Source organism: Dermacentor variabilis, chromosome 2 (assembly GCF_050947875.1).
Source record: "Dermacentor variabilis isolate Ectoservices chromosome 2, ASM5094787v1, whole genome shotgun sequence".
Lineage (NCBI taxonomy): Eukaryota > Metazoa > Arthropoda > Arachnida > Ixodida > Ixodidae > Dermacentor > Dermacentor variabilis.
The window spans coordinates 139,677,868-139,701,202 of NC_134569.1; the positions used below are offsets into that span (position 1 = coordinate 139,677,868).

General features: G+C 44.8%; 1 protein-coding gene across 3 annotated transcripts in view; it reads left to right on the top strand.

Moving 5' to 3' along the window:
• Positions 1-23,098, top strand: part of LOC142572780 (uncharacterized) — a 42,861-nt gene extending 19,763 nt beyond the window's left edge. For 2 of the 3 annotated variants that reach the window (XM_075682129.1, XM_075682131.1), the window contains 3 exons: positions 11,842-11,909; positions 17,107-17,193; positions 21,611-23,098. In XM_075682129.1, the coding sequence (XP_075538244.1) occupies positions 11,842-11,909; positions 17,107-17,193; positions 21,611-21,747 (292 nt within the window). In that variant the 3' untranslated portion in view covers positions 21,748-23,098. The remainder of the gene's footprint in view (positions 1-11,841; positions 11,910-17,106; positions 17,194-21,610) is intronic. The other variant, XM_075682130.1, reaches the window with a different exon arrangement.
• Positions 23,099-23,335: the final 237 nt, after the last annotated feature.

The window sequence follows — 23,335 nt, forward strand, 5'->3', positions numbered from 1 at the left end:
TGATACAAAAAGAACATTATGACCGGTGCTATCGCGATCTTAGATTCGTGTCTGGTGCTTGGGTGCTCCTTTTGTCACCATGTCGTAGGGTTTGCCTCTCCCAGAAGCTTCTCTCTCGCTACTCCGGGCCTTATGAAGTCCTGCGTCAAGTTAACGACGTCAATTACGAGATTTTGCCGCTACAGTTTGATGCATCCTCAAGTCCGACGCTTGTTGACATCGTGCACGTTTCACGGCTGAAGCCATACTTCGCTCGCAATTCTTCGCGTACCATTCGCCGAGATGGCGCTTCATAACCCGGGGGTCCTGTTACGGAAGGATGAAAGTATAAAGAGGAAGAAGATAGCGGGATGCTATCTCCTGCGTGTTGTTCGTGGTCAGCCACTTAACTACTCTGACTAATTTTGTATATATATTGTAAATGCGCTCTTTCTATACTGGCAACATCCCCACAACAATATGCTGACTGCAACGATAATGTCCTACAGCCAGGCAAGGGAACAAAAGTTCAAGATCATCAGTCAGCCTCTAGAATCCGTAAATGCATGAGTACGTTTATCTAGGTCAATTGCTAACAGGAGACCGTGATCATAAGGAGGAAATCTACAGAAGAATAAAAATGGGTTGGACTGCATACGGAAGCTTACCACTGGGAGTTTACCATTATCATTCAAATAAAAAAATGTACAATGAATTCATTATACGGCTGTTAAAATATAGGGAAGGAGCTTGGAGGTTGACAAAGCTCGAGAACAAGTTGAGGACCACGCAAAGAGCGATGGAACGAAAAAATATTACGCGTAACTCTAATACAAAGGAAGAGAGCGGTTTGGACCGGAGAGGCAACGGAGACAGCCGATATTCGAATTCCCATTTCGAGAAAAAATGCAGCTGAGCGGGCCATCTAATGCGCAGCACGAGTAACCGGTGGACCATTAGTTACAGAATGGGTGCCAAAAGAAGGCGAGTACAGTCGAAGATGACAGAAGAAGAGATGAGGTGAAGAAAGTAGGAAATCTTCAGGCACCAGTTGGAATGAGTTGGCTCATTAGAGTGGTAATTGGAGATCGCAGGGAAAGGCCGTCATCCTGCAGTGGACAAAAATAGGCTGATTATGATGATGATGATGATGACGACGACTTCAAATCTGGGCATCGGCCCTGCAGTCGTCCTTAGCCCCTTCTCAGGGGTAGTGCAAATCTCTATCATGTCCTGCGAAGGAGAGACAAGCCCCCCTCAGCTTTTCTGCCTCACTAGGGGTTGTTGCTAATCTGCTTTCCGAGCCACCACACAATCCTCACAACAATTTGTCACGGCCGCCTTTCTGGCAACAAAGCCTGCGATATAAGGCACTACAGATTCAACAAAAGGTGAAAGGTTCTCGAGATTGCCTACACAGTGTGTGTAGTCATGGTCCTCTGGCTGTAAAAATGGTGACCGCCTTGCTGCAGTCACTGCAGTGTCTACACTTTCTTCAAGAGCTGAAGTACCACTCAGTATGGACACTATATCTTGTGCACAGTTTCCACTACTTGAAGATTTTAGTTCAGTTTGCACCAGAATTCTCTTGTACGACGCCATGAACAATGCTGCTGTCGGGTTATTGCACCCCCCACCTCGTCCTCTGATACTTCAAATGAACGTTTCCATGTGGTCTTCACTCATTTCGTCAGTCAGGATGTACTTCAGATCACTTTATCCGGCCAGCCTGTCAAATATTTATGAGTGCTTTCTATGTTTACGAGGAAGCAAGCAAATGCAGTACTCTTTGCACTTAATAAAATGGGTTGCCCTTTCAGGTCTTCCACTGTCATTATGTAGGCTTTGGCTTTGCAAAAGAACAGCCTCCAGCTAGCTTCATTTCGCTTACTCAACGGTGCCTTGAACAACTTGGCGAGACGATTTTTGGAGTTAGCATGTCAAAAATCTGGTCGAAAATTCTTACAAGTATTGCAGTATGACTTAGACCTTTGAATTCGGGCTGCTGTAGTTCAGTCTCATAAAACTTCAGAGCATCAGCCTTTGACGCAGTTCATTCCTGGACTGTGAGCCTCAGCTTGATTTTCTGCGTTTCCCATTTCACATGGCGATTCGCCAGCTTATTGCGTAGCCGCATCCCTTCTTTTCGTGACAGCGTTTCAAGTGCTTTCATGCGTGCACACTTCACATAGTTCCGTCACCATCAAAGAAGCGATTGACAGTTACCGAGGAATCACGGATGAGCCTGACCATGTTACACGCATCCAAGTCGCATGTATTTCAAGGATAGCATGTGTTCTGAAAGCATGTTGAAAGGGCTCAAAGTATAGTCGGAGGTCTGCGCCGAGCAACTCTGCCATGGTGATGTTTAATGCAGTGCCATCAAACGTCATTAAACAAACCATTGATGTTAGCTTCTCAATACACTGTTTCGTTAGCGCGGCTCACTCTATTTCTGTCAGTGAATCGATAAAGAAATACTGAACTGGCAACTTAAGTCCCAAGTTCAAGCCAAGGAGCATACGTATACTCATATGTATTCTTGGCTTCAGGCAGACTCTGATCATGCATTCCAGTCCCAAAGTACACATATCCAACCACTTTTTCACCCCCAAGCTCAAGATGTTTCCTGATTGACATGTCATCAACAGTCAAAGCACAGTACAGAGTCTCCGTGGTGCATTGCACAAGCTTTTTAACAAAAGACAGTGGCCCAGCCGTGAAGCAATGATCGCCATTGATGGAACTGTACCATTCTCGTATGATGCGCAATCGTGGCAGTGCTCCTTCAAACTTCGAGCGGACGTACATGCCCATTGGCTGACGGAGAATAGAAGTGCAGCGTTAACGCAAATGCACGCAGAGATCGGGTGGGTACGTGTCTTTCGCCTCTTCCCTGGCCCTATCGAGGAGTTGTTTTACATCAGGTAAAAAAGACTGCAGTGAACAATGCCGTGCCCTCTTCAGACATGAGCTTCTGGTCGTTGATATCCCTTAAAATCTCATCAAATGTTTCGTTCATTTTGGTCAGTCACCGCTTGCGCTGCAGCAGGATTTTCATTTCATTGAGTTGTGTTATCTCCTCTTGAGAAGAATGAAGATTTTTTTTGTAATACTGCTTTGTAGATGATCCAACTGCCACATCTTCAACAACTTTGTAAACTTCAACACTTGATGGCTGAAGTACTCTGGGGCCTCAGTCGTAGTCGGTTCCTTTTTAGCTGAAACTACAATTGCACAGTTTAATACTACTGGATTTACTCACTGCATGGCGTAAAGCAAACACAAGTATAACAACAGAAAAAGACAAACGTAACACCACACAGCTGCTTGTATATTGCTCAAACGACGCTACTTAACTGTCGTAGTTGCGAGCAACCTCTTAATTTCTGACTCAGAAGGGTTTGCGTGCGAGCTAGTTTGTACGGATAATTTATATTTAAAACAGCGCCGAAAAACACGGACAATTAGGACAACAAAGCGAACGATGACGAAATCTAGGGAGTCATCAATTTAATCTCATCAATCTCATAAGCGCACACAACGCACAATGCAACCACTACAACTTTCGGACTCCACCACGCTGACTACGCCCTGCGGTTACCGTGGCAAAAGACGCGTTCTGCCCATATGGCAAAGTGGCGGTGCGTGGTTTCAGCTCAGGTACGCTGGTAGCAGACTAGCCGCTAGTCGTAGGTCCTTGTTCGACCACTCGACAACGTCTGCTCCTGATGACATCACATGATGCACCCTGGTGATGTTACGACGAGCGTTGGGGATCCCAAAATATCACAGAAAGATGCACGGGATTGTTTTTTGATCTTGCGGCACGCCCGTGACGTGTAGCGCTTCAGCCTTTGGTATGGTTCATCTTGAAGACATTCTGAACTCGAGGCGCGTGTTTATTTGAAATGTTTAAAAATTATTGGAGATGCTTTAGTGGCACTTTAAGTAGATTTTTCTTCTGGTACATCTCTTTTAAAGCGAAGCTTTCATTGCCTACCCCCTGCGAATCCCCTTTGGGGTTTGGTGTAACTGCGTCATAATAGGCGACTTATGTAGCACTGCTTTTTCACCAAAGAAGTATAGTGTCCCTGATGGCAGCTATGTTCGGCGTAATGAAATATTAACTGCGGGCTTGAGAACGCACCATCGTTTTTGCGATCGCAGGATGGATAGCATCATTCATGCCATGTACTGCCCTGCAAAAGCAAAATCATGGCTAAGCAGGAAGTTCATGAAGCATGATCAGCCCGTTTCACTCAGCCCGGATCCGAATTAATGTTCTCAATGCATAAAACAAGTAATAATAATTTGTTGACACCGAACCATGTGGTTCTGTCTCCAAAATCTCCACCATAATTACGAGAGGGACGGGGTTTACGTATTCATTAAAGGCCAGCAAATAATCAACGAGCTAAATTTTATTGCCATATGGTAATCACTGCTCTTTTGACACTCTCAATGCATTGTGAAGGTTTCATGAACGGCGCTTTATTCTTTCGAATGCTACGATGGTGCACCTTATAAAGTACGCTGGGCGTTGATGCGAGAACACGTCGCAGGTCCTCGAAGGTACTTTTTACAAGAACCGTTGCAGCGAAAAGTAGAACGTAACATTACACAGGGCGCCTGAGTTAATCACTGAGTTAATAGCACTGAGCTAATCAACTTTTCGTTCCTCACGCAAAATTAGCATTTTACCGAAAATATTGTTACAAGCAATTCCCGCATACTGAAGAACGTGTTCGCCAAAGCGACCAAGAGGACCATCAAAAGGGCTCATTCCTGGTTGTGGTTATTCTGCCATCTTGGTTTTCTTTCTTCTGTGTAGATATTGTTACGATGAAGGGAAGGAAGAAGTTGAATTCGACTAGAGGAAGACGAAGTCTGGCAGTTGCCAGGACGCCATATACACCAATTCTAAATGTACATTATTTTACACTCGTAGGCCTGTTTTCTGCCTGCAACATTTTTGTGGAAGGTGCCGGCTACAATCACGGAGCTTCGCAGCGGACGTCATCTACCTGCCGCCACAATGGCAAATCGACCGACACAAGCGACAACGCCTCAGTAGCCCGTGCCAACGGTCATCCTCACTCATCCGCGGGGCCCAAGGACACTTTGTGGCACGGACAACGCCGACGTCGAGGACTGGCTTACGATGTACGAGCGAGTGTGCGACAACAATAGGTGGGATCTTACAACGATGCTAGCAAACCTGATATTTTATCTAAGGGAAACTGCGAAGCAATGGTAGGACGCACACGAAGCTGACCTAACGATCTGGAATGTCTGCAAAGAAAAAATGCGAGACCTGTTTGGCAGACCTGTCGGTCGTCAGCTGGCAGCAAATAAAGAACTTGCGTGCCGCGCTCAGACGTCCACAGAATCCTATCTCGGGTATATACAGGATGTTCTGGCCCTCTGTCGCAAGGCTGATAACAACATGACCGAGGCAGACAAGATTGGTCACATACTGAAAGGTATTGCAGACGATGCCTTCAATCTCCTGATGTGTAAGGATTGTGTCATTGTGGATGCAATTATAAAGGAGTGCCAGCTCTTCTAACAAGCGAAGGGCCGCCGCGTCGCTCAAACTTTCGACCAATTGCCCAATGCAGCCACGACATCTTCTTGCGAAGACCCGCCGCGGTTAGTTCAGCCCACAGAACCGGAAGATATCACGCGCATTATTCGCCGTGAGCTTGAGGCGATGGCCCCGGCTCCAGTTTGTTCCGACTGTCAGGAAACGTGCCCGCAATATCCCTTATACAAGCGGTCGTTCGCGAGGAAATAGCTAGTTTGGGCATTCCATCTCACTGCACGGTCCGCGATACAAACACCTACCAGATTTCTCCGGCCGCTCGCTCCCAGACGCAAAGCGTTCCGCCACTCCGTCGCAACCCAGCTGAATGGTGCATAGCGGATGATAGACTCATCTGCTTTGATTGTCCCGGTACCGGACACGTCGCCCATCGTTGCCGCAACCACTAATCGTCGCCTGCTCGATGGTCGTCTCCGACTCACTGCCGCCAAGTGCCAGCCAATCGTACTTTCTCGCCCTATACGCCGACTAGGAACAACAACGCCGACAGTGTTCCACCAAGATCCAGTCGCTCCCCGTCTCCGCAAGGTCGTAGGTCCCGTTCACCTCTCGTCCACTGCTCTTCGTCCCCTTCTGCCGCCGGGCGCTTCGCTTGGGGAAACTAGGGGGTGTCGATCCCGGAGGTGAAGCTGCAACTCCGACCCTGCCCACAAATCCTCTGTTGACCCTGCCTACATGTGGGAACCTACTGGACATTGAACTTAATGGCGTTCCTGTTAGAGCTCTCGTTTATACAGGAGCGCAGCGTTAAGTTATGAGCGCTGCTCACCGCCGAAGGCTCAAAAATGTTCTGACACCCACCGTACCGTTCACTGTGCGAGTCGCCGATAGGAGTACTTCACCTGTCCTTGGAATGTGCACAGCACGTGTGACCATTGGGGGCCATTTTACCGCTGTTCTATTTATCGGCCTTGAACACTGTCCGCACGACATTATTCTCGGCCTCAACTTCCTATCGAAACACTCTGCCCAAATTGACTGCTCCACAGGTGTTGTACAGTTGGACCTGCCGCTTCCTGCAGACGCAACAACTTTTGCTTCACACCGCTTATGTTCTGCTGAGTTTGCAAGGCTGTCTCCACAGGCGGCTACAAATCTCCTCCTGACGACTTGTCCTCCCGCACCTGATGGCGAGTACGTCGTATCGCCGCTTACTAACGTGGTTTTGTCGCGCAATATTGCCCTAACGAGCACCTTAGTCTGGATCCGCGAAAACTGCGCTCGCGTGCCCATCCTCAATTTTGGATTTTCGTCGCATGTGCTGCCACACGGTATCGCCCTAGCGCATATCACTCCTTTGGAAGAATTTGAATTTCTTCTTTGACCTCTGAACCCTTCCTCAGTACCAACGGACCTTTGTCACCCACTCCTCCGTACTCGACGCCTCCCCACGATGTTTCTAAGATGATCGCCCTTGACCTTCCTTCCGAGCAAACAACAGCTCTTCGTCACCTCCTGTCACCTTATCGGGACCTGTTTGATTTGGACGACCGTCCACTTGGCCAGACATCTGTTGCCACGCATCGCATCAACACCGGTGACGCCAGCCCCATTCGTAGGCGGCCATATCGTGCCTCCGCGACAGAAAGGGCCATCATACAGAAAGAGGTAGACAGGATGATGAACAAGGACATCATTGAACCTTCAAGTAGCCCGTGGGCATCACCGGTTGTCTTAGTAAAGAAAAAATACAACTCGTAGCGCTTCTGCGTTGACTACGGTCACCTAAACAGGATAAAAAATAAGGATGTATATTCCCTGCCTCGCATTGATGACGCTCTTGACTGCTTTCAGGGATCCCAATACTTTTCATCATTTGACCTCCGCTCCGGCTATTGGCAGATTAGCGTCGATGAGATGGACCGCGAGAAAACCGCCTTCGCCACACCGGACGGTCGGTACCAATTTAAAGTCATGTCCTTTAGATTATGCAATGCGCCAGCTACATTCGAGCGCATGATGGACTCTCTCTTGCACGGCTTGAAGTGGTCTACATGCCTCTGTTACCTGGACGATGTAATTTTGTTTTCGCCGAACTTTGAGAGCCACCTGCGGCGCTTCACAACCATACTCTCCGCGTTTCGCAGGGCTGGCTTTCAGCTAAAACCCTCTAAGTGACAGTTCGGTCGCCATCAAATTAACATGCTCGGCCAGCTCGTAAACGCCGCCGGAATCCAACCTGATCCACAGAAAGTTCACGCCGTGAGAAATTTTCCTCTACCTTGTTCAACAAACGATGTCCGTAGTTTTCTGGGTTTATGCTCTTATTTCCAGCGATTTGTCAAAAACTTTGCCGCCATCGCTCACCCTCTCACTGGCCTTCTTAAGAAAGACGTCTCTTTCTCTTGGGGACCACTGCAGGAGAAAGCCTTCTCCACCCTGATTTAGCGGCTTACAACTTCCTTTTTTCTGTCAAAATTCGACCCGTCAGCGCCCACTGAAGTACGAACTGACGCGAGTGGTCATGGCATCGGCGCTGTCCTCGCTCAGCGTCAACAGGGCCAAGACCGTATCGTCGCTTACGCCAGCCACCTTCTTTCCACGCCCGAGCGAAATTACTCCATTACTGAGAGAGAATGTCTCGCGTTCGTATGGGCGGTGGCGAAATTTCGGCCGTACCTTTTCGGTCGGAGCTTCTGCGTCGTAACCGATCATCACGCCCTCTGCTGGCTCTCCTCTTTAAAGGAACCAGCTGGCATTGCGTCTACAAGAATATACATTTTCTATTATGTATAAGTCACGGCGCCTGCATAATGATGCTGACTGCCTCTCCCGCAATCCCGTGGATCAACCGGACGATACCGATGCAGACTCGGAAATTCCTATTCCTCTCCGGCTTCCTCCACATTGGCGACGACTAGTGCAAAGATCCTGTTCTTCGAAAACTTATGGAACGCCTAACCTCCTCCCCCAATGACCCGTTCCTCCGTATGTTCAGCTTGCGTTATGGAGCTTTATACCGTCTTAGCGTTCGTCCTTACGGCCCAGACCTCCTCCTAGTCGTTCCCAAGCATCTTCGACTCGCCGTGCTTCAGCAACTTCACAACGCTCCTGCTGCTGGACATCTGGGCATCACTCGTGCAGACGACCGCCTGGGGCGCCGCTTCTTCTGACCCGACATTTATCACTCTGTGCGCCGTTATGTCGCTTCTTGCGATATGTGTCAGTGCCGGAAGACGCCTGCTATGCCACCCGCTGGTTTGCTTCAACCAGTTGATAGCCCTACAGAGCCCTTCTTCCGTGTGGGCCTAGACCTCCTTGGCCCCTTTCCAATTTCCATCAAAGGAAACAAATGGATTGCTGTAGCAACCGATTATGCCACGAGATATGCCATAGCACGAGCGCTACCAACCTGCTGCGCTACAGATGTCGCCGGCTTCTTACTATACGACGTCATCCTGCACCACGGCGCCCCTCGCCAGTTGCTGACGGATCCCGGCCGCTACTTTCTATCGAAGGTCGTCGATGATCTGCTCCGCTGCTGTTCTACAGAACACCAGATTGCTACCGCGTACCACCCTCAAACCAACGGCCTCACCGAGTGACTCAACCGCACGCTAACTAAAATGCTGACCATGTACGTTTCCGACGATCACCGTGACTGGGACGTCGCTTCACGATACATGACTTTCGCATACCCGTCCCGTCACGACCTTTTGTATGGCCGCGACCCCGCCTTGCTCTTTGACACGTTGCTACCTTCCGCAGTACAATCACCCAGCACTGGTTACGCTCGCGATGCTATTTACTTAGCCGCACAGGCCCGAGATGTCGCCCGTCATCGCCTCACGGTCTCGAAAGCTTCTCAAAAGTGACGCTACGACCTTCGGCGCCGACACTACCATTTTTCACGTGGTTCCCTTGTCCTTCTCTGGACGCCTTCACGTCGCGTCGGCTTGTCAGAAAAACTACTTTTCCGTTATTCTGGTCCGTACCAGATCTTACGCCAACTGTCCGACGTGACATACAAGATCGCCCCAGTCGGTCAGCCTTCAGTGCCTCCCAACATCACCAGCGATGTTGTTCACGTCGCCAGGCTGAAGCCCTATGTCCCCCCATTAAGAGAGGCTCTATATCTTGCACCGGGACGGAGCTACCCCGCCAGGAGGGTGACGTTACGGTGTAGGGAAGGAAGAAGTTGAATTGGACTTGTGGAAGACGTAGTCTGGCAGTTGCCTGAACGCCATATTCACCAGTTGTAAATATACATTATTTTACACTCGTGGGCCTGCTTTCTTCCTGCAACAATATATTTCAAATATAATTTTGCCTAATCTTCATCAACGTCATATTTTTGGTGGAAGGGCGGGGTAAGAACTCATTACGACGTAGCACCACAGCAGGTGTCGCTTGGATTTGTTGAAGAGAAGCTGTCTTTCCTGGCGTTGGCTACTGGCGCACGTTACGTCACAAAAACGTCATGATAAGTTGTATTAATGGGTGGCTTCCACAGCAATGTTTCTAGCTATCAGTGCTCGGGGCGCGTGTGCTGTGAATATGCCAAAGTCCTCACTGAATATTTCGAAAAGCGCAAATACAGACCTGAAATATTTTTGAGTTAATGACCTAAGCGCCATAGCGCTCTAACAGACACGAATGTCATGCACTTTTTTGTCCTATGTCTCGCGCTCTTAGTATATGCTATGAATCTGTGCCGATAAGCCAAAACTCATATGCTGCACTACGTAGCGCGGCGGCGTAGCTCACGGCAAACATGACATGCATTGTTCGGGTTATATTTGCTTCTTTATTAACGAAAAAGAGCGCCAGAATGTTTGTATTAGCAGTTTGAAGGCGAATGGTTGGTAGCTATCGTAGCTATCTGCCACTCTCGTTGACAAGCCTGTGCCGCCACCTGCATCAACAGAATGTCTTAAAATGGGGCTCTAAACCACAGAATATCAACACCTGTGTAACTGGAGCATTTGTTACAGTTCCTTCACTGGAAATTAAAGCAATAATTCCAATTTTTTAACCTGGTCATGCACTTAACATTTACTAGGTCATTATTAAAGCATGCTAAGAGGAACCATATTCAAGTGCATGAATTGACGAAAGTATGGAAATGCAAATGAAGGCGCCTGAAGGTTCGGTTTAATCTGGTACTCCCCTATGGATTGCACTACCAACGTTTTCCATTTGTTTGAATTACCAGCATTGACCTAATGCTGAAAACAAGGAAAACTCGTTCCTTTTCTTGTTTTGAAAAACAGCTTGAATGTCAATCGAATACTACATATTGCTCTGAGGGAATGTGTTAAACATTCAAGATATCTCTACGCGTTTATGCGCTTATTCGTGAACAAGAATGAAATAAGGCTCCTTAGCTTTGCAAGTTTCAAATTCAAAACAGTGTCGCACTTCTTTTTAGGAAGTCACATTAAAGCTTTTTGATACTGACTATAAACGTCTTCCTTAATACAGGTGCGTGTACGTATGCGGGAACAGGTGTGGGGGGGGGGGGGCACATGCGACAAAAATCGCCATTTTGGAACGACGAAAATCGAACCATACGAAACAGGCTTTAGGAATCATTTCAATGCCAGTCCTGAGTGCGGTGTCCATCGTTGAGGCGATTGGCGCACTGCCATCGCCCTCACACGAGTGAAAATAAAGGCAATGTTTAGTTCGAGCCGCCAAAATTCTGCGATTTATTTTCCGATAAGTACGAAGGTAAATGCGCTGCTCACACCACTCGGTTTGAGAAACAACAAACGCGCAGCTGTCCAGCATATTAAAATAGAGCGAAGTGATAGCACAGCAAAAGTGATCGGAACTATAGGTTGCCAACAGTGCTCATCTGTTTCCGCTGAATGACTAAGAACATTAAAAGCCGAAGACCTCATGTGCGGTGAAGCCCCGCATACGGCAGGGCATCGCCGCCGATACCGTTTCGAAACATCGGTTGAGAGAGAATAGGAAAGGTAAGTATCACGTTCGTTTCTTAGTATTTAGGCTTGTACAAGGTCTTTTTAAAATAAATACGTAATACATTCCTAGTAGGCCGCATACTCGTTCCTAGGAGTTAGGGGTTATCAAGAAAAGAGGTTCAGTGCCCCTTTAAGAGTGCTCTGAATTCTGACATGGTGTACTTTTTCTGTGCTGTTTCTTCCCTATTATTCTTTTAGCGAACTTTCAAGTGTAGCTTTGGCAATCAAGCCATCACGCACTGTCTTGTGTCGAACTGAACATAATGCAAAATTCAACTATTCCTATGGATGTTTTTCCATATAAAATTTTTCCGATCATTGCAGGCGAAATATTTACTTCTATGTCCGCCCCGGCGATGGCCCTGGCCAGATCCTTTTCAAGGACAAGAATGGTGAATATAGTGCTGCGGCTAAGAAGAAAGGCATTCTATAACTTAATGCTGTTATTAAAGAAAGAAACAAGGAAACCAGAAAAATGGCGCTGCCTAATAGCATCTGATTGAATCAGTAAGCATCGCTTTAAAGAAAAGGCAAATGTAGCGCGAAAGGTCTACGCTTCGCAAAGGAGCGTAGACCTTTCGAAAAGAAGCCGACCCGCCGTGGTTGCTCAGTGGCTATGGTGTTGGTCTGCTGAGCACGAAGTCTCGGGATAGAATCCCGGCCACGGCGGCCGCATTTCGATGGGGGCGAAATGCTAAAACACCCGTGTGTTTAGATTTAGGTGCACGTTAAAGAACCCCAGGTGGTCGAAATTTCCGGAGTCCTCCACTACAGCGTGCCTCATAATCAGAAAGTGGTTTTGGCACGTAAAACCCCATAATTTAATTTAATTTTTTAAAAGAAACCGATACAGAAGCGTACCAAATTTATGGAATTGAAAGATGATTCAGAAAACGAAGCAAGCAAGTCTGGCTGTGGTTATAGGAGAAATAAAACGTGACAAAAAAAAAGCAGCCCATCAGACCTGTGGCGCCATCTAGCGACGCAGAGTTTACACAGAGGGGGCACAGAGTTTTTATTGCAGTAACTAAATATTTTCTAATTATCTGCTGATACGATGTGTCGGCAGCAGTGCAACTTACAAAACAGAGTCCCTATATTTATGAATTGCTTACCCAAAAACACATGTGTAACAAAACAACGTGCCACGCATTGTGTAACAAAGTGTCGCAAGATTTTGCTACCAGCTTTCTCACTGGCGTCCACATTTGCCGTAATCCAATACATCCCTAAAGAGTGATATGTGTGTGGACAAGCTAAAGCGTTATTTCGGACAAACTAAGCGAATATTTCTCCCTTAGCACATAGTTCTCGTATTCTGCGACGCGTGAATCTCAGGCAATATCGTCACTATTACGATATATCACGCATTGAGACACACAAGCAACTGAAAGGCGTTCGGTCATCGCAGCATGTTAGAACGGAACGCTAATACCGTACCATATACTGCACTTTCCGTACGGTAACTTGGCACTGCTCTTGGCAGCCAATTAGACAAGAAAAACCGCTAAATGTACTCAATGTAATTGCTTTTCAAAGCAAACAAAAGTGACCTCCGATAAATAAGGAGAGCGTTTCATTGGGTTCTTCAGGCAACGCTGTGGGTCACCGCCCGATGCTTGCGTCGGTGGTAAGATAAATTTGGCGTCAGGTCATTGGAACAAAAACATATTGGAATAGTTTTAGGTTATAGGGCCCCAGGTAATATCTCGTCAATATTTCAGTTATGTATTAAGAATAATTACTCAAGAACAGGACGTCTTTGATGAACCTTGTAGCGTAGCACTTCGAAATGTTCTGTCATAAGCTTGGTTGGATCCCTCTGGTTGAACCACGAAGCAGGTTACGCCCTAAGCTCTTTAGCTCAATCTTCCATAATTATTCGGGAGTCTGCTCATCTGAAGACCCCGCGTTATGCTTCCTCTCGTAAAGACCATCGACCTAAAGTTAGACCGTACCTTTGTAGGATTGATCTCCTTGATTATTATTTTTCCCCAATAACCATTCTCGCCTGGAAATAGCCGGCGGACGAGGTGTACGGGCCCACCGTACACCAAATTACCACTCACCGCAATCGCATTAATGGTGATGCGAGTCATGTCGAAATGCACATTAAATGCGTAAATTTTCATTGGTTAGCGTTTTTTTACGAGCCATTCCTTACGCCAATTAGTAACGACATCAAGGTCAGAGAGCACTCAACTGATATTTTCACATGTTTTTCACCGCTCTATAGTTAATTGAATCATCAGTCAACAGATTAATGCTGAAGAATTTTACATGATCGCAATATCGTGCCGTGCTTGGTGAGTTCAAGCCTGACACGCTTGAGTCGCAGTTACACGAATCAACATCGGTGGATTCGTACTAGTTCAAATAATTGGCAATTCAAACCTGCTGTTGGCACTTACCAAGTTTCACCTTTCCTCCTCTTATTGCACTGCTCCTTTGTCTTTCAAAGAAGGAATTGTTGACTGATACTTTAAACGATGTTTATTTAAAGTTTAAATGCCGTACTGAATTGATGAGGGCACAATTGCTGGACGCTAATGACACCCGCGTAGCGAAAAGAATTCGCAGTTTCAAACTTATCATTCCCTGTGTTAACTGTGAGCTCTGCATATACTTTGGGAATATTGCTTTCCTGCCCCCTATTTTCTCCGAAAATACAAGACATATAGTAGCCATCCCCATTGTCCTCGATCTGATAAACTAGGCGATGACTTCACATTTCAGAAATTGCGCTGGTTACGTCTATACGTGCTTGCAAAGTTTCGTTCATGCCGTTAATCACCGAGCTATACAAGCTCTATACTCATGTATTTAAGCGTTTTGGGAGAGCACAACCTGACACTGGCTTTCCACGTGGAACAAAGTTCGGTATAGCGTGTATACATTGCAATATCATATGGTAGAAAAGCTTCAAGCTGTTTTATTATTATTACAGGCGAATAATATCCCTACTACAATTGCTCGACAGAAACAGCTAAAGTGGAAATTTTACTGAACTCTGTGAGGTCGCACAAAATATGTGCGTTCTTTGGATTGCCAGGGACGCTAGTAACGTAAAGCTAGGTTCTATAACGAAGAACTATAGTAATCTTCTTTTATTCTAATCTCCTGACGTAAAATTTACGTAACCACCGAAGCAAGCATCGGGCAGTGACACCCAGCGTTGTCATAGCACCCAATCAGACGCTCTCCTCCATTATAGGAGGTCATTATTGTTTTCTTTCCAAATTAATAAAAGTGCCTGCATTTAGCGGTTTTTCTTACCTGATTTGCTGGCAAGAGGCGAGGAGCACGCTCAAGTGGAGAAGCTTCCCGTAGGGCTGTGTCAGCGCAATGAAAATAGATACCCGGATGAGGAGGGTGGTGACGGCGTCCGGGATTGGTCCTTTTTCCCTTACTTAACTCGAAAATGGAGGCGGCATGCAAAAGAAGGTAAATAATAGACGCTGAAACGTCTGTTATGCGTCGTCACAAAAACCACGACAGCTTCCAATCTGACACGACGCGACATGACGAAGACAATCAAAATAATTATTTCTGATTTGACCCCTTTTCGCCATTAACCTTCTGCTTTTGGTCCAATGGTTTCAGGCTGCACCCAGTGCACCTGTCTGTCACTCGACGCCACAAAACCATAGAAGCTCATTGTGTCAAAGTGACGTGTCCACGTTAAATATGCACTAATATGCCGAAAAAAAACTGGATTTTCTTTTTCTCAATAGCCGGAGACTGCTCCGTTCTGATAGGGATAGAAGATGGCTGCCGCCGAACGCTCAGGCACTGGCTACTCGCACATGCTGGAAAATACCGGTTTATTTACGTACAAGAAAACTTTCGCGTCAGAGTATAATGATTTCGAGCCTTTTCAGCACGTATACACATCCCTCTGCCAACTCTTCTTTGTGGAGGATCTGTTATAGAGGCATTTGTAGCTGTCCGTTGCACGCCGCAGCGATTTTAGACAAGCCACCGCAAGCTATGCAAGAGAAAGCGAACCAATCGCAGACGCTGGCATGTCCTTCTTCATCCGGTTATCAATTCCGGCCTCATTGAAGCCCTCTCCGCTTGAGCGTGCTCCTCGCCTCTTGGCAGCCAATTAGACAAGAAAAACCGCTAAATGTACTCAATGTTATTGCTTTTCAAAGCAAACAAAAGTGACCTCCGATAAATAAGGAGAACGTTTCATTGGGTTGTTCAGGCAACGCTGTGGGTCACCGCCCGATGCTTGCGTCGGTGGTTAGATAAATTTGGCGTCAGGTCATTGGAACAAAAACATATTGGAATAGTTTTAGGTTATAGGGCCCCAGGTAATATCTCGTCAATATTTCAGTTATGTATTAAGAATAATTACTCAAGAACAGGACGTCTTTGATGAACCTTGTAGCGTAGCACTTCGAAATGTTCTGTCATATAAGGCAGTAGCCTCATCTAAAATATTTAGCCTAACAGTTACAGAATTCCCAAGCTAAGAATGCTGTGACCTTTAGCCAACTAAACACTTTTCCTAATAGCACCCCCGCCCGCTCCCCTTCTTGCCTTGTTTTTTTTACCTTCCAAGCGGCTTTACAAGCATCCCTACCAACAAATAGATTATCTTAACTTTAACTACAGCGGAAGCCTTATCTCGGGGCATCCTATCGAAGTAAACTGGAAATCGGCAATCGTTGTTTTAAGCACCGATTGCACCGAGTTTGTGGAGTCATCTGGAATTTAGAAGAAAAGGCTATAATGTAGTTTTTTCGGAAGGCGAACTGTTTATTTAGGCTACAAATTTTTTAGCAGGAATTCATAAACATAACAAAATCCGGAAAAGCAAAACGAAGCACGAACTCTATACGGTAGGAACTAAAAGCGATATTGAAGTTCTATAAACTGGAACTAATATTACATGTAATGGGGAATAATGATTTCCCATGCGCCAAGCTGAAATATACAAATAATTTGTGAATATGACCTTTGCAAAACCGTTTCAAGCTTTGTACCAAGTTCACATAATTTGTAAGTTCGTACATCAAACTTTTCCATCGTCGTATGATGCAACGGATACTGTCTATAGAAATACGAAATGTCGTTTTGGTGCTGAATTATTTATTTGTAAACTTCATGTTTATTTTAAAATTTACCAATTTCCGACAATGTTTCCGCCAAATATCGTTCCCAATATCAAACTTTTTTGCGGCAGCACTCCAACTTTCTTTCCTAAGTAGAAGAAGTTTTATTCAAATTGGTTCAATGGATTTCTCATAGAAACTTTCCTGCGTTTTAGATGTATTTGGGTACCCAGTATCGAGATAGGTGCGAGCTAAAGCTTCCCCTTAAACAATGCAACACACCGTTCCTATACAAACCCACGAAAGAGAACGCTGTCGTAAGCTAGCTCTCAGACACAGCGGTGCACAAATAAAAAAAAAAAGGCAAGGCTGACAGCCGCGCCGAATTTCGGCTTCTCCTGTAGGCCGTCGTTGGGCGCCGCGTGAAGCAGCCTAAAGTCGTCAGATGTTCGAGCTGCGCGAACTTCCTACAGAAAACCGTTTGGATATATAAGTGCAGGATATAACCGACTCCTTCTCCTTGCAGTTGATGGGCCTCTTCAAGAGGGTACAATGTTATACTCTGACTACAAGGACTGCATTGTGCTGGATTTGCCTTACGGAGGTTATCAAGGTAAAAGTCAGCTACGCTGCTTATCACCCACTGCCTTAGGAATACTTTTTCATACCGCACTTCTTGAGCAGCTAAGAATTCAATGAAGCGCTATCAGAGTAACCAAAAAAGCGTTTCAGTGAATGTGCTGGCGGTTTCTAATGTACTCTGTAATTTCATTTATGCACTGACCCTAACATTTGAGTGAAGCAGGTACATAAATACAAACTGCGACTACACTGCAGCGACACTTAATCATTATCTCCATTTGGCTTACCTAACATCGACAATGTTTGCTTGACTGAACAACCTGAAATTGCCTCGCTCATAGCTGCGGGAAGTTTCGCAAAGAAAAAAAAATGGTGCCAGGAACACAACGCCGACAACGACACAGTGACTCACTCTTGGTATACGTGGTGTATTTGGGGAAAAATTCATATGAATATATAATACTATTAGTTGCCAGGAATGCTAACGCACCAGACAGATACAGTCATCTGTTTGCGACAGCATTTGGTGGCAGTAAAACAACTATCGGCTACACTGACATAGACTACCTGGTAACTGTAGCCCCAAAGAAAGCACTATCTGTTTTAATTCGCAAATTTTTAGACCATAGCAGAAGCAGCGCCAGTAATGCGAGGAACGTCGACAAGCTGCGGACAAGTACTTCCTAGCGAAGGCATATCAACGCGAACTGGGACGATCACACTGAAACCCACAAGTAGAAGCACTTATCTTTATATATTCTCATCTCAAGCTGCTCGTTTTGGTTTGTTATGTGTTCGTTACGCGTTAACGAGATAGAGTAGCAAATTGTTCTATTGCGCCAGGTACTGTTTCCTCTATTAATGTCAGCTTTATCTCCGAAAACTCGCGGTAGTGCAGCAGCCACTTGAAGTCAAGCATTCGGGATGCCTGCTAACTAACGACTTCAGTGTAAGCGTGACCGCACTATGAAGTATAACCGCCAAACTCCACGTCGACTGCATGGGAAACCAATCTCTTAAGAGAATAGCACCTCCTCGACAGTAGCCAACGCCGGCTAGATTTGGTGTAGGATACGTGCTTTGCGAGATTGCTTGATAGAAAGTAAATTCATTTATTTATTTATTTATTTATTTATTTATTTTTTACATTGAATTCTGTATTATGAATACCATCAATCGCCGAAATATTAAATAGGGAAGTGGTGTTAGAATTGAAACAGCAATTTAAAATTCAGGAAAGAAAGGTGGCAACACTACACACGTGTTAAGAAATATAAGAAGACTGGAAAACATAAACTATAATAAACTGAAATATTGGCCTGACCTTATACAAGTATAGTGTCTTGTAAACCGAAAAAAAAACAAAGATAAACACCAGCGGTTATAATATGCCAGATGGGTACATAATGTAAGGTACCAAGTGAACGCGCACCACGCAAGCAGATATAAATCTTTATTTCAGATGTATATCATATGAATTGTAACAATAAATTTAACTATATCAGAAGTTAGTACCTCAAGAAAAATAATCAAACAAGCATTTTCGAAGAAACATAGGGTCGGTAACAGATGCAATAGAAGCCGGCAGGTGGTTGTAGTCTATAGCTGTGCGTGGCAGGAAACAATTAGTGAAAGTCTTCGTACTGCAGCGGATGCAGCCGTCTTGATTCTTGAGGTGAACCAGAGACTAATAATAGGTGGGTGTAGAAATGAGATGGCCTCTCAAATACACATGACTGCAAATTTTGAGGACAAGACAAAGACGGAAAGCCTTTTGGCGGAATCATAGCGACGGCAATGATAAGCTCTCCTTAATGAGGGTTACTACGCTGACTGTGCGCTTGTATTTAGAAAGGATGAAGCGCGTTGCGGTATTCTGGATGAGTTAAAGGGCTTGAGACAGGTTAGCTTGTTTAGGGTCCCAGATTGAAGGTGCATACTCTAATTTTTATCAAACAAGTGTCTCAAACACGTGAGTACTTCACGTGTATCAAACAGGTGAGTATGTTTAGAGAGGCAGGGGCTTTACAGAAGTTTCGGCGAAGATACCCTAGTGTGTGGTTAGCATTACAGATTATTGAGTGAATGTGGGGTTTCCAAGTCAGAGTAGCAGATATGAGAACACCTAAATACTTACAGGGAGATGCTGTCTCTTTTAAAATATTGTTTATGCTGTAAGAAGGAGGACAAATGTTCTGACGTGAAATGCGCATCAGTTTACATTTCCTACGGTTAAGTTCTATTTTATAAGATTTGCAACAAATTGCGACAGAACTCAAGTCGGCTTGAAAGGCCTGCTCGTCACTGAGGTCACGCACTTCGCTGTAAAGAACGCAGTTGTCTGCATATAAGTGCATCATGAAGATACTTGGTGAGGCAAGTCATTAAAATATATTAGAAGTAACGGACGTAAAACAGAACCCTGAGGAACACCAAATGTTACCTCAGATAGCAGTTAATCGTGGTCGTTAATAGTAACATGCTGAAAGAGATTCCTAAAAAAAAAGACACTCGAGCCATAGTGGCAGATCAGTATCGAAATTAAGTAAGGACAGCTTATACATTGCTAATTTATGACTTACATTGTGAAACGCCTTGGAAAAATCAAGAAATATACAATCAGAACGGGAACCCCAATCTAGCATAGCATGCGGGCAATGCGTGAAAGGAAGAATTAACGTTTTGCAGGAACACGAGTGTCGGAAGCCATGCTATGATGATGTGAAAAAGGCATTACTTTCAAGAAAGGTAAAGAGTTGCGAGTATAATATATGCTCCACTATGTTGCAGCGAATTCCAGAAAACGAAATGGGTCTGTATTTTAGTGGTGAAAGTCTGTTACGCCATTTGTATATCGAAACCACCTTCCCTGTTTTCCACTGCTGTAGTAAGGCGTCATTGTCGAAGGATTGTTGAAAAATTTTGCCACAAAGTTGGAGCTTAAACTTTTGTTTCTTTTAGGAATTTCGAGTTGATGTGGTCGGGCCCACAGAATCACGATAATGTTAACGAATCAATCATGTTCACAATGCCAACAGAATAGAGTAGGAATAAGAGAATAAGAGTAGGAAACATCAGAGAGCAATTAAGAGTAGAGGCATCAGGACTGTCAACTTCCAAAACTGAAGAAGAAGACGCTACTAAACACTTTGTTAAAATCTAGAGGGCCATCCTTTAGCAAAACTGACTCGCCGGATTCATCACAAAGAGAAATATTCCATTTATCTGTGGTATTAAGAGTGGACCTAAACTGCATATAAGGCAATGCGTCGCCAAAGAAATGCTCTTTAGCAGCGCAAAGGTCGTTAGTATAGTCTGTGGATACGGAGGAATACGAATCGCAGCCAGCAGCTGTTTCTCACGACATAGTCATACGCAATAGGCACATTTTCTAATATAAAAGGCACGTATGAGTTCGGTTATACCATCCGGCTCTGGCATTAGTTCGAATATTCTACACAGATATATATGTGTTGATAAGCTTGTAAATTATACACCAAAACAAATCCCAGTTTTCTCATATTATTATTATTATTATTGCGATAAAGACTTGCCCTTAAGGCATAATTCTTGGTGCATATATGTGTATTATATGTGTGCTGTGAGGCCTGTGTTATGTATGAATTGAAGCAGTGTTTTGTGGAATCTGTTGTCATGTATGAACCGAACACTGATCAAAGTCTGTCAAATATAACTCTAGATAGTTTGACAGCTGTTCATTGATAATATTGAAATTGGTCCTACAATAATCATGAAAGATTTTTTAAAATTTCGATTGGCTGCTTGGGCTTGGTGAAGCCTTTAAATCGTAGTGGAACAAAGCGTGGTCGCATAGGCCGAGTAGTAAAGTGATAATAGAGAGGAATTGAGGGTGAGAAGATAGTATTACGTCTAGAGTGTTAGCATAATATGTGGTGCATCTAGTTGGGCTGATAACGAGTTGAGTGAAATTGAAACACGTGAAAGGTCTAAAAATCTTTGACGTAGTCATGAGAACGGAGAAATTACGGGATAAGCGCAGCCTCAACCAATGTTGGGAAAATTAATATCACCCAACAATATAATTGGCAAAAAAGGATAGCAAGGTACAGTGCTGTTGATGACGTCATGAAACTCGTCGACAAATGATAATGCAAAATGTGGAAAGATAACATGATCTTTGGAAAAACTTTCCGACTAATTCGGTGGACGTTTCAATCGCAGTCATCCGAACTGAACATGCAATAATTGCAGTAATCTTGCAATGTGTTTTAGGGCCAAAGTTACATTCTTGTATAGTCACAAAAATGGTAACTACAGAGACACTGCCTTATTTATTTTTTAGAGATAGCTTTCCCGGCTGAGAAACTAAAAAAAGGAAACTTTGATTCATTTATGTGCTACTGTTTAATACCACGTAAGCTGTTTTGTATAATTTACTGTTCTAATTACGTCTTTTGCCTCCACAGAATGCATGTTGTGGATATCTTGGGAAGCAAACAACAACGTTCCTCAGCGTTGTACAGACGAATATGAAGACAAGTGCGAAGACGCTAAACAAGCATTTGATGAAGAGACTTGTAGCCCTTACATGAAAGTTAGTTGATCATAGGATTGTTATAACAGTGACACATGGCGATTATTCATTGCACTACAGCACGTCGCTTGGTTAATCTGTCCAAAATAGGTTTCTCACGCTTCCATAGCGTCTAGCACAGTGCGGTAAAATACCAACGATAAGCAGAATTTTGATTGATCTGTGGGGCAACTTTTTGAAGCTTTCGGTAATAAAATCACGGCTGAAATGCACCTGAATAGAAGGGAGAACTTTTCATAGTGGTATCGCACACGCTAGAGCATAGACGAGAATGCATACACGAGAAGAAGGTGCAGAAATGCGTAAGTATCTTTTATGAAGCATTATGTTCTTCATAGAAGTCTGGTGCCTAAGTCCTTCAAACAACGTATGCTTATATTTCTTGCGGACCATTGCGTGATAACACAGAGTATTAATACCTCGTAGCCCAGTTCGTGATAGCGGCCGAGAGACTACAGCATCGAGCAACTGTGCTTGGTGACTTAGCTTCCATATCACCAAGCCCCACAGCTTTAGAAGTCTTCCTTTATATAAGAAATGCTGCTGGAGGAAAATACAAACCTCAATATAAGTCCGGCAACGTAGACTAAGCATATTAATATCGTTCAAACAAACATAACAACAAAAAGAGCCACTAACTCAAAACGAAGAGATTTGTTCGCCAAAAAATAATTTTTATGCGAGGAAAACTGGTATCAGTCATAGCAGATTGCTGCTACCTTCCTCTCTTCCCATCTTGAAGCATCATGAGCGACCAACGAGAGGTGAAACTGATGTGTTCCAGAGTGGGCGTTGTCGCTATCGGCAACTACGGATCAAAGTGGCAACCTAGCAGCAGCACTAGATAGCGCTGAAAATAGTTTCCAGTAGGTTATGCTACGACTTCGTATCTGCAAATTCATCACTCATCTTGAGGTACACTTGCCGACCTTGTGGCCTGACAGGTTGGTTAACGGTGCGCTAGAACGCGGGGGTGCATGAGCACATCGCTTCAACTGGCGTTTACGGGAATACCGCACACGTCCAACCTCTATAACGGCTGCCCCGTCGGGCTAAAGAAGATGTTGATACAAGTAGACGCTGGATGTAATGCAAAATTGGATGCTATTTTTCTTGTTGCCTCCATGTTGTACTTTGACCACCCATTTCAGTTTCACAGTCAAACAGCTAGACAACCTCGTTGCCTGTGTTGCTTTCCCGTTCTCTAGAGATGTAAGTGTCCGTGCTTGTCGGAAAGCAGCGAACACGATGGCGCTAGCAATAAATGTGGAACCAGCGGCCGCCATCACCCTGCAAGTACCTATGTCGCCACATTGTGGCACTCCTCGGTAAATAAAGTGGTGTTTTTTGGGCGAACACATTCACATTGCTGCTTAGTCGCCTCCCGTGGTGAAGCTTGAAGGCGCTGTATTGCACATGTTTCATCGTAAACAGCCACAGTTGTACATTTCTATGTTGACATAAGTAATTTACCTTGAAATAGCAAAGTATGCAATTAACTGTGTAAGACATTACGACCATTCTGCGATATTTCGCATTTGTTACTTCAGGTAAACAGTTCTGACTAGAAATATTTCTTCGCATTGTTTGGGAGGAA